Source organism: Enhydra lutris, unplaced genomic scaffold (assembly GCF_002288905.1).
Source record: "Enhydra lutris kenyoni isolate GAN:26980312 unplaced genomic scaffold, ASM228890v2 scaffoldscaffold56, whole genome shotgun sequence".
NCBI lineage: Eukaryota > Metazoa > Chordata > Mammalia > Carnivora > Mustelidae > Enhydra > Enhydra lutris.
The window spans coordinates 2679084-2694232 of record NW_019154140.1 but is presented as its reverse complement, the minus strand read 5'-3'; the positions used below and the strand labels follow the sequence as shown (position 1 = coordinate 2694232).

The window sequence follows — 15149 nt, the reverse complement described above, 5'->3', positions numbered from 1 at the left end:
GATTATATGTGCTAAGAATAAATAGCCTATGTTGCCTAAGTACAGTATTTGGTACAAAGTGGGCATTTATAGTTAATGAAAGATAGAATGAATAAGTGATTAATACTTTTTTCAGAATGCATGACATTGTAAAGTAGACCAAAAAAAACAGATGATTCAAAATGATTTCTGAAATTGTACGAAATGGACACTTGTTGACTTGAAATTTTTAAAATGAAAACAGCTATACATAGAAATTTATCCTGATAACATGCTTTTACCTCTGAATCTGAAGTAATTAGATGTGTAATTTTCTAGATGTATAATTATGTACATGTGGGTGTGGCATGCTCATTATGAGGAGATTCTAATGACAGCACTGACACAGAGGATGTTCGTTGATAATGCAGGAAATTGAATCAATTATATGGAGCAGTAGAGGGTAAACTTTGTAATTTTAAATGGTTAAAAGAGATATTCATTAAGAAAATTGTGGGGAGGAGGGTAGAGATACTGAGGGGAAAATATTAGATTTTGTAAATGCAACAGATTGTGAAGACTGCTTAATGATGAGCAACTTTGATACCTGTGCTGTGCAAATATGGACTAGAAGGAGGAAAGGAAAATAAGAAGAATGTTTATCGGAAAAATTTTGGAATAGCTACAGATGGTTTTGGTGATAATGGCATTCTCAGAAGAGTTTTGTTACCTGTATTTCACATAAAAATCAATATAATTACTGTTTGGAAGATACTGTGACATAACTTGGAGATTACTGAAGTTGCCCATGGGAGTTTTAACGCCACAGCTCATCAAGGGCAAAACAGACCTTTTGACTTCATAGAAAGTAAATTAGCTTCTGAGATTGCTTGAAACAGTAGCCCAACGTGTGTACTTTCTAGGTTCTTAGTTCCACTAGGACAGCCAATTTCAGTTGAAGATGAGATGTTAATAGATCTAGTCAACTGGTTGTGTTGAGCTCTCTTTCATAAGGAGACAGACCGCAGCAGGGTCAGAAAAAAGGGAGGCATTCCAAATGTAGATGGATAGGAGGAAAAATTTATTCTCTTTTGAGGTGGTTTGGGTTTTGTATATGCTTTCTTTCCTCTTCAGACGTCAAATTTCAGATGATTTAAAATTACTGAGTTTAATGCTTTCTCCATTCTTTTTCATTAAAAGAATGTGTGGAATTTAAGAAACAAAAATAAGGGTATGGATAAAGAGCCAAACCAAGGAACACTCCTGACTGTAGAGAACAAACTGCTGATTACTAGAGAGGAGGTGGGTGAAAGGATGGGTGAACCGGGTGATGGATGTTAAGGAGCACTGATGTTGTATGGTGTTCTATACAACACCCAGTGATGAGCACTGGGTGTTGTATGGAAGTGTTGAATCACTGTAATGTACACCTGAAACTAATATTACTATGATTACACTGTATGTGTAACTAATATTACACTGTATGATAACTACTGGAATTTAAATAAAAAGTTAAAGAATGTTCACAGGAAAAATCATGATCACAACTATATTTGCAGATATAAACCATGCGAAAGGTAATTGTGACCGAGAGTGACACTCTCCTTGTATCGCCTGGGACTTTCCTAGTTTTAGTGTTAAGACTCCTGTCCCTGGAAACCCCGTAGTCCTAGGCAAACCGGGACAATTAGGCACACCTTGTAGAGATGGTTAAATCTAGTTCAACTTGTTTTATCTCCACTCACGAGTTCCATTTCCAAAATTGCTCTGAAGAGGTAAGAGGAATGCTGTCTCCATGTAAGTATCCGCAGGTGTTTCCGGTTGAGGAAGGAGCCATTGAGATCTTGCACATTCTGTCCTGTTTTTTTAAGAAAGGCTTAACTGCATTTATTCAAACACACACAGGATATTGGTAATGTTTTTGGTGATAGTAATTTAGGAAAAAGACAGGAAAATGTGATTTAGACTTGAAGTATAATTGTGAACCACTTAAAGAAAAGTTCAAAGTCACAAAAAAGTTTTTGTGTGTTGGCTCCAGATAAAATAGGGAGAATAGCTGAATGCTTCAACACTGAGCCAAATGGATTATATACACCATTTAGAGAATTATCTACTCCTAACCATCCTGCACAAAGTACACATTTGTACTGTCTTAAACTGTTTCTTTACTCAACAATTTAACAAAATGTGTACAGTGATACAGAAATGTTGTGTGATTTAATTCACTAGAGTTGCTATACAAATAGCATAATGATCTTATTCAAAATGATTTCAGCATGAAAATTGGAAAGAATTGTGTATAGCGTATCTAATGAAATGAGTTTATGTTAAATGCTCAGAGATGTTGAGGTATATTCTATACAAAAATATTTACCTTTAGAGAATTTGGGTAACAGTATTTGATTAAAATGGCATTTACATATAAACTACCAACGTATTTTTCAACTAGAGGAGTTACTTTCTTCAACAGGCTTACTTTGATATTCAGTGACTTATTTAATAAACCTTGAAGATATTTACTAGATCAGAGGCTCTATGCTCCGTTGGGTTCACAAAGGCTTGACTTTGTAATATTCACCTTCTTAGAGATTTAATCATGTAAATTTAAGGAACACCATATGATCATCAGGAATTAGCCCTGTTTATTAAGATATATTTGCTGTTAGAGGCATTTATCAACAAAAACCCTCACTTGTATTATACTGACTTAATATCCTTGCTTTCACTGATGTAATTCAGGGTAGACAATTTTCAACCACACTAAAATAAAAACTTAATCTACTTTTTATATTTCAGTTATGACCATTAATGTTTGCTTTTCCTTTCTTCAACTCTGTTCTAATTAATTTTAATTTTTTTAATTGAAGTATAGTTGACCTATTATGTTTCAGTTTAATTCTCTGCGCATACATACTTTGCATGTAGTGGAATGTAATTTTCTAACTTTGAGCAAAAAGATGTGACAAGAGTAGAGATCCTTATAAACAAAATCTCTTCACTTTGTTAAAATCAGTTTTATATAGGTGATTTTGAAGGTGAAGGTGGTCAAAAGCTACAAACTTCAGTTACAAGTCCTAGGGGTGTAACACACAGCATGGTGAATGTTTGACATGGTGATAATTTTATGTTTGAAAGTTGTTTAGAGTAGATCTGAAAAGCTCTTACCACAAGAAAAAAAATTATAACTGTGTATGGTAGATGTTAACTTATTGTGGTGATCATTTCACAATACATTTATCAAATCATTGTTGAATATCTAAAAGTAATATGTCTGTTATCTCAAAAATGGCTAAAATGATAAAAATGAAGATAGCCTGTAAGCATATCATATGTACATTTGCTGAAGCTCTATATACAGATTACTTCAAAATAGTTGGTCAGTTAATGGTGACAGTAACTTCACGATTTGCATGAAGTGTATTTTGCCTAGAATTTGCTTGACACATTTAAACAATAGAATTTATACAATTTCTTCTCTACCTTATTTTTAAAAAAGATTTATTTATTTATTTGACAGACAGAGATACAAGTAGGCGGAGAGGCAGGCAGAGAGGGATGGGGGTGGTGGGAAGCAGACTCCCTGCTGAGCAGAGAGCCCCATGCGGGACTCGATCCCAGGACCCTGGGATCATGACCTGAGCTGAAGACAGAGGCTTTACCCACTGAGCCACCCAGGCGCCCCTCTTCTCTACCTTTTTGATGAATGTCTGTGAATTATTGTTTTGTGAGATCTATCTGTAAAAGAAACATAAACTTGATATGCTAGGGGAACAAATGCTTAAAAAATAAAAGATTCAATACATTTTAACTAGATCAATAAAAATTCTAAAATGCAGCCCTCTAACATGTGGTGATTATTGTTACATATATCAGTATTGCATGGCTCTGTAGAACAAGAGGTCACCTTAGATGTCTGTTCTAACGTTTTCTAAGGTGTAGTCTGTGGAATGGAGTACTAGAACTGTGATATGCTCCATAGCAAGAAGGGGAAAAAGTGTTCAAGCATGTGTGTGAAATAATACTTCTCAAGATGCTGAAGATACCTACTTAACTTTTTTACTAAACGTTTCTCAAACTGTGGAATGATTTTGTTCCTTAAAACAAATGCTCTCCACACTCCTCCCCAAATAGCATGTGGTAAATACTAATTAAATGTGCTAGGGCATTGTGACCAAGGGTGTTCTGTGCCTCAACATGGTTGCAGGTATTGAGACAAAAAGTAGATAGACCAAATTCCTGAACTGAGAAGCTTCCTTGTAATTAGCAATAGAGCTAGAACTAAAACCAAGGTCTCCTGACAGCCTAAGAGTTCTTTGAGGCCACGGTCAAGTGACTATAGCAGAGCAATGTCATGAAACATATGAGGGTTCTGAAAGCAATTTTTTGTACCAAGAGTTAATTAAAAGGGCTTAGGGTGGAATGCTGAAATTCCCTGAGATAGATTCAATGGTTAGAGCTAAAGCCAATAAACTTATTAATGTATTCATGAAGAACTAGCAAACATGGTACCCTACCATCGTGGCAATCTAATATGGGGTGGTAGTTTGGGGATGAGAGAAACACGTATATGACAATTAGAAAAGCCTCTGAGTAATGAAACGGGCCCCGTGGTCATTCATCTGCCTGTTTCATAATTCCGTTTAATTGAATAGTTACATCATTGCATCTTAATAAATATCCAAATACAGTAAAAGGTATGTATATATTGAATATGAGCACATAGATGATGGTCAGCACATACAAGAAGAAATTCATATGATTAAATAGGATAACCTTAATTACTTCAGGATACCATTTTAGTATAAAAGCAAAATATTAATCTGAGGGTTTTGGGGGGAGAGGTGTGTGTGAAGAATTAAATTGAGCCCTCTGCATCTTCTACCTCTGGAAGAATGAGGGTTTGTTTTTTTTTTAAGTTTTTATTTAAATTCCAGTTAATGTACAATGTAATATTAGTTTCAGGTGTACAATATAGTGATTCAACAATTCCATATAACACCCAGTGCTCATTATAGCAAGTGTGCTCATTAATCCCCCCACCTACCTCCCCTCTGGATGTAGCATCAGTTTATTCTCTATGGTGAAAAGTACGTTTCTTGGTGCCCCCACTTTGTTCCTTAAATTTCACATTTTCACATATGATTTCACAAATCATACGGTATTTATATCTGATTGTTACATTTCACTTAGCATAATACTCTGTAGCTTCATCCATGTCATTATAAATGGCAAAATTTCATTCTTTTATATGGCTGAGTAATATTCCATTATAGATATATTTACTACATATTCCTTATAGATCTGTTACTTTTCAGGTGCAGTATCTGTTTCCTTCTGAAACTCAATATTTTTAAGACTATATATTTTGTAGCTGATACTACAATATCTGGATTGTCATTTTTAGTCAACATCTTTGGGGCAATGAGTAGAGAAATTAGCTGTGTAGATACTTCATAATACTTAAGCTTTTTTCTATGTGGAGTAACTGGGAATACATGGCTTCCTGTGACATAAAAGTCTTTACAATCATTCGTTTTTAAGGGGGAAAAGAGCCTTTGTGCATACCTTTGAGATGTATTATTTACTTTGTAATTTGACTTAGAAAAGCATCCACTTTTAAACTCACTGCATCAGAGGATAACTCTGTAGTTACGAGTATGTGTATACTTTGTTTTCAATGGGAGAAAAGTATTTTTTTTTAAAGTAACATGGGAAAATATCAGCTCAACAACTTTCCACAGCTCTCATTTTCAAGTGAGCAATACTGCAGTGTTAACAGACTTGAATGCTTGAAATTGCCAACCATTTGATTGTCCCTGTTGTAACTTACTCTCAACCCCTCTCCCAAGACCAACACTTTTGCCAAAAAATGCTATTGCCAGAGCTGAAGGCAACACGGTTGGTAGACCAACCTGTAAATATTTGTGGCTGTGCAGCTAAAACCACAGAAAAGGTGCTAGAATGTGTGTTGAAATCCATGCTGACCCCACAGTGTCAGCATTTCCGGAGATGCTTTCGGCTCTGGTTCTGGTTGTACTCCATGTAGCAAAAGAAGCAGCAGCAGCAGCCGTGTATGTCACTCATTATATTGAAACCACTTGGGCTGATGGAATGAGGCCTCCACTACTAGTACTTCCAGCAAATTTTAAGCTCCAGAAGGTCAGGGCCCATGTCTTCCTTATCTCTCAGTTGCTAGCCAACAAAGCAGGGCGTGGATGCTGAATATTTATCCAAAAGATGAGACAAGTAGGATCTCCTCAAGCAATGGCTTATCTTGGTTTGGGTAGTGGTCCAGAAGATGGTAGTCCAGGTTTCAGAAACTTGAAATTGAGGTATAATTGACAAAGTATATAGCAGTGATTTGAGTGATACAACAACTCTGTGTTATGCTATGCTCTCTACCAGTTTAGCTACCTTTTGTCACCGTCCAATGCTATTACAACGCCATAGACTGTATTCCCTATGCAGTACCTTTCATCCCCATGACTTCTGTAACTGGAAACTTGTACCTTCTCTCTTTCACCCATTTTGCCCATCCCCCATCCCCTCTCCTCCAGCAACCACCAGTTTGTTCTTTGTATTTGAGTCTGTTAATGCTTTGTTTTGCTTTTTAGATTCCATGTATAGTGAAATCATATTTGTCTCTTTTTTTCAGTCTGACTTATTTCACTTAGCATTGTCTCTCTAGGTTTCCTCCATGTTGTCACAAATGGCAAGATCTCATTCTTATGGCTGAGTGATACTTTGTTACAAAGACACTGTGTCTTAACTATTCATATATCAGTGGACACTTAGATTGCTTCCGTATCTTGGCTAGTGTAAATAATGCTGTGTAATAAATATAAGGGTGCATATAACTTTTTGAATTAGGGCTTTCTTTGGGTAAATACCCAGGAGTGGAATTACTGGATCATATGATATTCCTATTTTTATTGTTTGAGGAGCCTTCCTACTGTTTTCCATAGTGGGTGCAACCTCTTTACATTCCTATCCATGGTGCATAGGGTTTCCTTTTTCTCCACTTCCTCACCAACACTTATTTCTTGTTTTTTGTTTTTTTGGTTTTGTTTGTTTGTTTGTTTGTTTGTTTTTTTGGATACTAACCATTCCTGATAGGTGTAAAGTATTATCTTGTGGTTTTGGTTTGCATTTCACTGGCCAGTGATGTTGAGCAACTTTTCATATGTCTGTTGGCAAAGTGTATGTCATCTTTGGAAAGAGGTCTATTCAGGTCCTCTGCTCTATTTTAATTGGATTGTTTTTAAGAGATTTTATATATATATATATATATATATATATATATATATATATATATTAACTTCATTTATTTTAAGTTCTTTATATATTTTTGATACTAATCCCCATTGGATATATCATTTGCAAATGTCTTATTTTGTAGGTTGCCTTTTATTTTTTTTTTAAAAGATATTATTTATTTATTTGACAGAGAGCGATCACAAGTAGGCAGAGAGAGAGAGAGAGAGAGAGAGGAGGAAGCAGGCTCCCTGCTGAGCAGAGAGCCCGATGCAGGACTCGATCCCAGGACTCTGGGATCATGACCTGAGCCAAAGGCAAAGGCTTAACCCACTGAGCCACCCAGGTGCCCTGTAGGTTGCCTTTTAATTTTGATGATGGTATCCTTGGTTGTGCAAAAGCTTTTTATTTTGGTGTAGTTCTTGTAGTTTAGCTTTTTTCCCCCTTGCTGAGGAGACCTATCAAGAAAGATGTTACTAAGGCCCAGGTCCTGAGGGGATTATGTCTCTGAAGGAGTGCAAGACAGAGGCATTGAATGTGGAAGAAACCACTACTGCAGTGAAAACCTTTAGGATGACTACAAGTAGAAGAGATGAATGTAGGGAATTAGCACCTTAACCAGGAATCACAAACTGAGCCTATGTAGAGGGGCTCATAGAATTGCATTTTTCAGTCTTGAATAATTAAAGACCAGGTTATGACCTGTGACCTCTTTTAGGGTTCCTTATGTGATTTTGGATGAATCTGTTTCCATGGATTCCAGTAGTACTAACCATTAAAGTTATAAGCACACTCAGAATTGGAAATATGCAGCCATTGTAGAAAATAGTAGGTAAAACTACCAGAAAAATAGGTAAAACTTATATATATTTTTTTGGAGAATAATGATTATGTAAATTATGGATTGTGACACAGAATGAGGTGAAATTCCTGTTGAATCATCTAAAATATTTTCCAAGCCGTTAGTGTTTAGGTTACATGAGGACTTTGTTAAAATGCAAATTGATTGATTCACTACTATAGGGTGGGGTCTGTAATTCTGCAGGTCTTTTTTTTTTTTTTTTTTTAGATTTTTAAATTTTAAATTTTTATTTTTATTATGTTCAATTAGCCAACATATAATACATTATTAGTTTTTGATGTAGTTGCAACTCTGCATTTCAGTCAGCTCTAGGGAATACATATGCGGCTGATCCACAGGCTGATCTCAGTAGGTTTAAAGATACTGGTTCTCAAAGTCAGGTTCACATTGGAATAATTAAAAAAATACTGGGGAAATTTAAAAGATAATTGATGCCGAGGTCTCAACCCCAGAGATTCTGATTTAATTTATCAGAGATGTGGCCTGGGTGCCTGGGTTTGTGGAAAGGTCCATAGGAGATTCTGATGCACAGCTAAATCAGAATAGATGTTCTAGGACTGGTTTCAGTTTATATTTGAGAAGAAATAACTCATTTAGGCACCTAATCCTACACTTTTTAATTAAAGTGTATATAATTAACAGTTACTACATCAAAATTTACATTTACAACATCTAAAGGACTGTCTTAGAAAATCCTAGACATATGTAATAAGACTTTAACACTAAGATAGAACATATTCTCTTACAACACAACATTATATTAATAATTAAGTGCAATTCTATTAAGAACTAGAAATGAACTCTGATGCTGCTTAACATTCTACAATGCAGATAATCTTACATTTTTTTCCTTGCAGGTTGCAGCAATCTACAAGGACTCAAGTATTGGAAATCTTATCAACATAGTAATTGTAAAATTAGTTGTAATTCATAACGAACAGGTAAGAAGCAGGCCTGAAGTTAGTAATTTTAATTGTAGTAAGCTCCTAGTACCATATATAGATCACAAAATTGTTATTAGAAATGGGATACTTCTGAAATTTACATTTAAAAACTTGATTTGAAAAGGAGTGAGATTAACTTTTTATATTGTGATGGAAATAAAAAGAAAGGCAATAATAAAAACAACTTAAAAACCTAAGGTTTAAAAACAATGAGGTTATTCCCTTTTATAATCCTGTCATTGAAGAAATTAAAATACAGTTTTTTAGAAGTTTTTTGATCTTTAGTATTGGATGGTTACATTGAAAATGTCTCACTAGACCTCCTTTCGATCATGTTTTAAGTATCGCTAAAATGTTTTTGAATAAATATGAGGGAGAAATGCCACTTCACTTGCTTCTGAAAATGCTGTTTGATAAATTGCAAGGAAGCTGCCAAGCTTGGAGACAAAGAAAGGCTGTGGATATTTTAATGTAATATTGAATTGCTCTTTTTTTTTTTTTTTTTTTGTATAGGAAGGACCAATCATAAGTTACAATGCAGCTACCACATTGCGTAACTTCTGTTTGTGGCAACAAACTCAGAATGTTCTTGATGATGCTCACCCTTCTCACCATGACACTGCTGTTCTTATCACTAGGTACAATTTTAGAAATAACCCTTCCCACTGCAGTTGTTTACTGTTTCTCTCCTGCATGATCACTGATACTTCTTGTTAACTTAATTCTTTATTGATAATACACTGTGGTGTTCTATGAGAACTTGTACTGGAAAAGATACTATTGTATGAAAACATTTTTCTTTCAGACTAGAATGCTAGTTGATTCCTTAGGAAATTAGCAATGTTAAGTTGCTGAGTAATGGATCGACCCAAACAAAATAATTTTCTTATTTAGTGACAGAATTATGAAAAATAAGTGCAAAGGAACATAATTATGGAACTGAATATAAGTTATGTTCATTCCCCACTTGATATTTCAATCACTTGGAAAGAAGAGCTTTGAATGCAATTGATTGTCCACTTTTGACTTCTTGTACTTTAAAAAAAAAATCTGTGTTTTGATGTTCAATCCATGTCTTAATTACTAGACTGCATTTACAAGGGTCTTTCTCAACCTGCTTAAGCAAAACAACTCCTGCTATTATAAAATGATTGTCCATTTTACAAGCGCCACTACATTGTTAATTCATCCCTTTTCTTCAGCAACACTGATGGCTACCAGGATATTTAGATCTTAGGATTGGTTGGTTGACAAAAGGAAATAATTCTTCCACTTAGGGGTCAGACTCTGAATTCTCTGCTTTCTAGAACTCTGAAGTGAAACACTTAGTCCATGTAAAATAGCTGTAAAATTTCAGAGCTGAAGCAGAATTGACGTAATTTTATACACCATATTATATCATCAGTCCATGGTTCTTCCCTGGATTGTAAGTAGAGGCCAAGCAACAAAGACTGAAGATAATGAATTAAAGATGGGAGGTAGACAAAGGAGGCTGGAAGAGGGATACCATAAAGAAAGACAAGAGAACTGTCAAATTGAATGTTTAGGGACCAAGTAATGCAGAAGAAAAAAAGAAGTAATTTGGTAGTATATGAGAACATTATCTGTGGTGGAGAATAATAGCTGAAGCTTATAATGATGTTGAAACATCTAGAAAAGCATAAACTATATTACACATATAGCATAAGTAAAGGCAGAGGTGAAAAAGAGTTGAAGCTTTAACCACATTCAACAATGTTTCTAAACACTTAGAAAGTTTATTGTTGAACGTGGTTAAAGCTTCAACTCTTTTCAGCAGTCACCTTTATAAAACACCTATTGCTTATTGGTATATACAAATGGTGTGTTATCCTAGGTTTAAAATTATTGAGAGCTTAATAAGGTCTGGATTCAGAAATGAGTTTGTGGTAATAATCACATCACAGATCAAGCTTCTTTATCTTTGTTTTGACTTGTAAAAATATTTTTCTGAAAATGCTTCAAAATTTTTTGTTTTAAGGGAAGACATTTGTGGAGCTAGAGAGAAATGTGACACATTGGGTAAGTTACTTTGCAAATTAAATATAACTTATAGAGGTGCCTGGGTGGCACAGTTGCTTAAACATCTGACTCTTGGTTTTGGCTCAGGTTGTGATCTCAGGGTCGTGAGATAGAGCCTTCCAGCCAGCTCCGTGCTCAGCACAGATGGAGTCTGCTTAAAACTTTCTCTGCCCCTCCCCCCAGCTAGTGTGTTCTTTCTCTCTCAAAGAAATCTTTAATATATAATTTACTGAATTGTTTAAAATGTTTATTTTCCTTTTACATTGTAATTATTTTGATTGTCTTGATTAATGATTGTCATTATTAGCTTTTGCTTCAATACATTTTAAAAGAATAAGAGCTGTGCCAGTTACTAGATACACATAAACTATATGCAGATTTAAGGCAAAATGATAAAATGAATAGCCATAAATCCACTACCACAGTTAAGAACCAAAACTTAATATAGTCATATGACCTTTGCTAAGTCCTTATTCTCTCCCTTTGCATGTCTCCAAGAGGTAGCCAATAACATGAATTTTATATGTTCCAGTTCCTTTCATCCATATTGAAAAATAGTTCTATATATCTGTGTGTTCATAAAAGAAACTGATGTTGCTTCTTTTTGAGCGTTGTAGTTATAGTTCATGGAATTTCACTCATATATATATTCATCTTCAGTTTACATATCTATATGCTATTAGTGGATATTTAGGCCAATTCTAGGTTTTCATAATGAACTTCTCTTTAAAATCTAGGGTACAGGGGGCGCCTGGGTGGCTCAGTGGGTTAAAGCCTCTGCCTTCAGCTCAGGCATGATCCCAGGGTCCTGAGATCGAGTCCTGACATCGGTCTCTCTGCTCAGCGGGGAGCCTGCTTCCTCCTCTCTCTCTGCCTGCTTCTCTGCCTACTTGTGATCTCCATCTGTCAAAAAAAAAAAAAAAAAAATCGAGGGTACATTCCTGCAATTGAAATTGTTATGTCATTAAATTTGCTGATGCTCAACTTTGGTATATCTTAAAGTGCTTGTACCAAATTACATCTTTATCAATAATGTATAAATATTCCTTTTGATTTTGTCCTTCTCAACACAAGGTATCTTCAGATTTATCATTTTTGCCAAACTAAATGTAATGTATTTCATCACAGTAGTAATTTTCAGTTCCGTGATTATTAATGAGTTTGCACATCTTTTCATATCTGCTGGCCATTTATATTTCCTTTGTTCTGAAGAATGAAAGAGATAGGACCTATTTTTCCACTATGGTATTTGTCATTTTCTTATTGCTTTTAACTTTTTTAATTTTTAATTTTTTTTGTCCAAGTTTTCATTTAAATTACAGTTAACATACAGTGTAATATTAGTTGCAGGTGTAGAATTTAGTGATACAATAGTTTCGTACATCACCCAGTGCTCATCACAGCAAGTGAGCAAGTGCCCTCCTTAATCCCTATCAGCTGTTTAACCCAGCCCAGCCCACCCTCCACCTCCTCTCTGCTAACCATCAGTTTGCTTTCTATAGTTAAAAATCTGTTTCTTGGTTTTCCTCCCCCCTGCCCCATGATTATTTGTTTTGTTTCTTAAATTCCACATGTGAGTGAGATAATATGGTATTTGTCTTGCTCTGATTTATTTTGTCTAGCACAATACCCTCTACCTCCATCCATGTCGTTGCAAATGGCAAGATTTCATTCTTTTTTATTCCATTACCTGTATACACACACACACACACACACACACACACACACACACCCCACAACTTTTTTATCCACTCATTATTCGAAGGACATTTGGGCTCTTTCCATAATTTGGCTATTGTAGATAATGCTATAGATATTGGGGTACATGTATCCCTTTGAATTTGTATTTTCGTTTCCCTTGGGTAAATACTTAGTAGGGCAATTGTTGGATCCTAGGGTAGTTCTATTTTTAACTTTTTGAGGAACTTCCATACTGTTCTTTAGAGTGGATGTACCAGCTTGCATTCCCACCAACAGTGCAAATGTGTTCCCCTTTATTTGTGTTCTTGCCAATACCTGTTGTTTCCTGTGTTGTTTAATTTTAGCCATTCTGACAGGTGTGAGGTGATATCTCATTGTAGTTCTGATTAGAAAAATCTTAGGGACACCTGGGTGGCTCAGTTGGTTAAGCGGCTACCTTCAGCTCAGGTCCTGATCCCAGCGTCCTGGGGTCAAGTCCCGCATCAGGCTCCTTGCTCGCCGGGGAGCCTGCTTCTCCCTCTGCCTGTCACTCTGCCTGTGCTCTCTCACACTTGCTCTCTGACAAATAAAAAAAAAAATCTAAAAAAAAAAAAAAGAAAAATCTTAAATAAATCTAACCTTATACCTAAAGGAGCTAGAAAAGCAATGAAACATAGAGTTAATAGAAGAAAGTAAATACTTAGAATAAATGATACAGAAACAAAAAAACAATAGAACAGATCAGTGAAACCAGGAGCTGTTTCTTTGAAAAAATTAGTAAAATTGGTAAACTCCTAGCAAGACTTATCAAAAAGGACACAAATAAATCACAAACGGGAGAGGAGAAATAACACCACTACAGAAATACAGTAAGAAGATATAAATTATGAAAAGCCATATACCGATAAATTGGACTATCTTACTGCTTTTTAGATATTATTTATAACTTCATGATACTAAACTCATTTTGGTTTCTACGTATTGCAAATACATTTCAATAATTTGTTGCTTAGTTTCATTCTGTGTGAAATTGTATAAAAGAACTGAATTTATAATTATAGGCTAGCAATTTCATATTTTAAGAATCCCTTCTGTAACTCAAATTCTAAACATATCCTGTTCTTAAACATTTAAAAACTTGTCCTTTCACCTTTAAATTGCTAAACCATTTTGGATAAAACTAGATAGGTATCTAGTTTTGTTCCTTTTCTATTTTGATAACCAGTTTCCTCAGACCATACATTGAAAGTTCACCTCCTTAACTTAGAATCTGCAGTGTCATAAAAAATTTATATTTGTAGGACAGTCTGCAAATCATTCCTCCATTCCATTAGACAATTACTTTCCTAGTTAGCCATGTACTAAGTCTACACAACAACACGCTTACAGCTGCATAAGTCAAATTATACATAGATTATACATAGATTCATATATAGATTTTCCCCCCTCAGTACAGTATTATAAATTATGATTTTTCTTAACATTTTCTTCAGCTTTATTGTAAGAATACTATATATAATATATACATAAAATGTGTTAGTAACTCTTTTGTCATTCTGGTCAGAAGTAGGCCATTAGTAGTTAAAGTTTTGGGAGGCAAAAGTTATATGCAGATTTTCTACTGCACAGGGTTGGTGTCCCTAATTCCCATGTTCAAGAGTCCATTATATTTTAATATTTATAGCCCTATAATAAATCCTACTAATTGGTAGAGTGTATAACTTATTTTTCTCAAGAGTATTTTGGCTATTCTTAGACTATTGTTCTTTTAGATCAGCATTTCAATTCCTTATAAAACAATTCTCAATTTATGTAGGTCTTTTTCAATGTCTTTCAGTAACACATGTTTTCTTTTAGGCCAGTCATACACAAATTTTGTTACTTTTCTATTGTAAATGACATAGAATATTGATTGATAGAAATGCAATAGACTGTTTTGTTTAATTCCAGACACCTGATTCATCACTCAAAACCTCATAATTTATCTATTTTTTTCAATGTGGACAATTACTATCATTTGAATTATGGCAGTTATCCTTCCTTTCAATCCTTTTTTTCTTATAGCAAGTCAAAAACCTCTGTAAAATGTTGAAGAGATGATAGTAGTCTTTTCCCTTGGATTTTAAAGGGAATGCTTATAAAGTTACACCATTAAGAATACCTGCCATGATACTTTATATGGAAAACCCAAACGACTCCACCCCCAAACTATTAGAACTCATACAGCAATTCAGTAATGTGGCAGGATACAAAGTCAATGTACAGAAATCAGTTGCTTTCTTATACATTAACAATGAAAACACAGAAAGGGAAATGAAAGAATCGATTCCATTTACTATAGCACCAAGAACCATAAGATACCTGGGAATAAACCTAACCAAAGAGGTAAAGGATCTGTACTCGAGGAACTA

General features: G+C 34.8%; 1 protein-coding gene across 1 annotated transcript in view; it reads left to right on the top strand.

Annotated features, from left to right (window-relative positions):
* LOC111157931 (ADAM metallopeptidase with thrombospondin type 1 motif 20) overlaps positions 1-15149 on the top strand; it is a 181166-nt gene that overhangs the window by 37379 nt on the left and 128638 nt on the right. The window contains exons 5-7 of the mRNA XM_022519672.1: positions 8932-9015; positions 9532-9656; positions 11018-11058. Of these exons, the coding sequence (XP_022375380.1) occupies positions 8932-9015; positions 9532-9656; positions 11018-11058 (250 nt within the window). The remainder of the gene's footprint in view (positions 1-8931; positions 9016-9531; positions 9657-11017; positions 11059-15149) is intronic.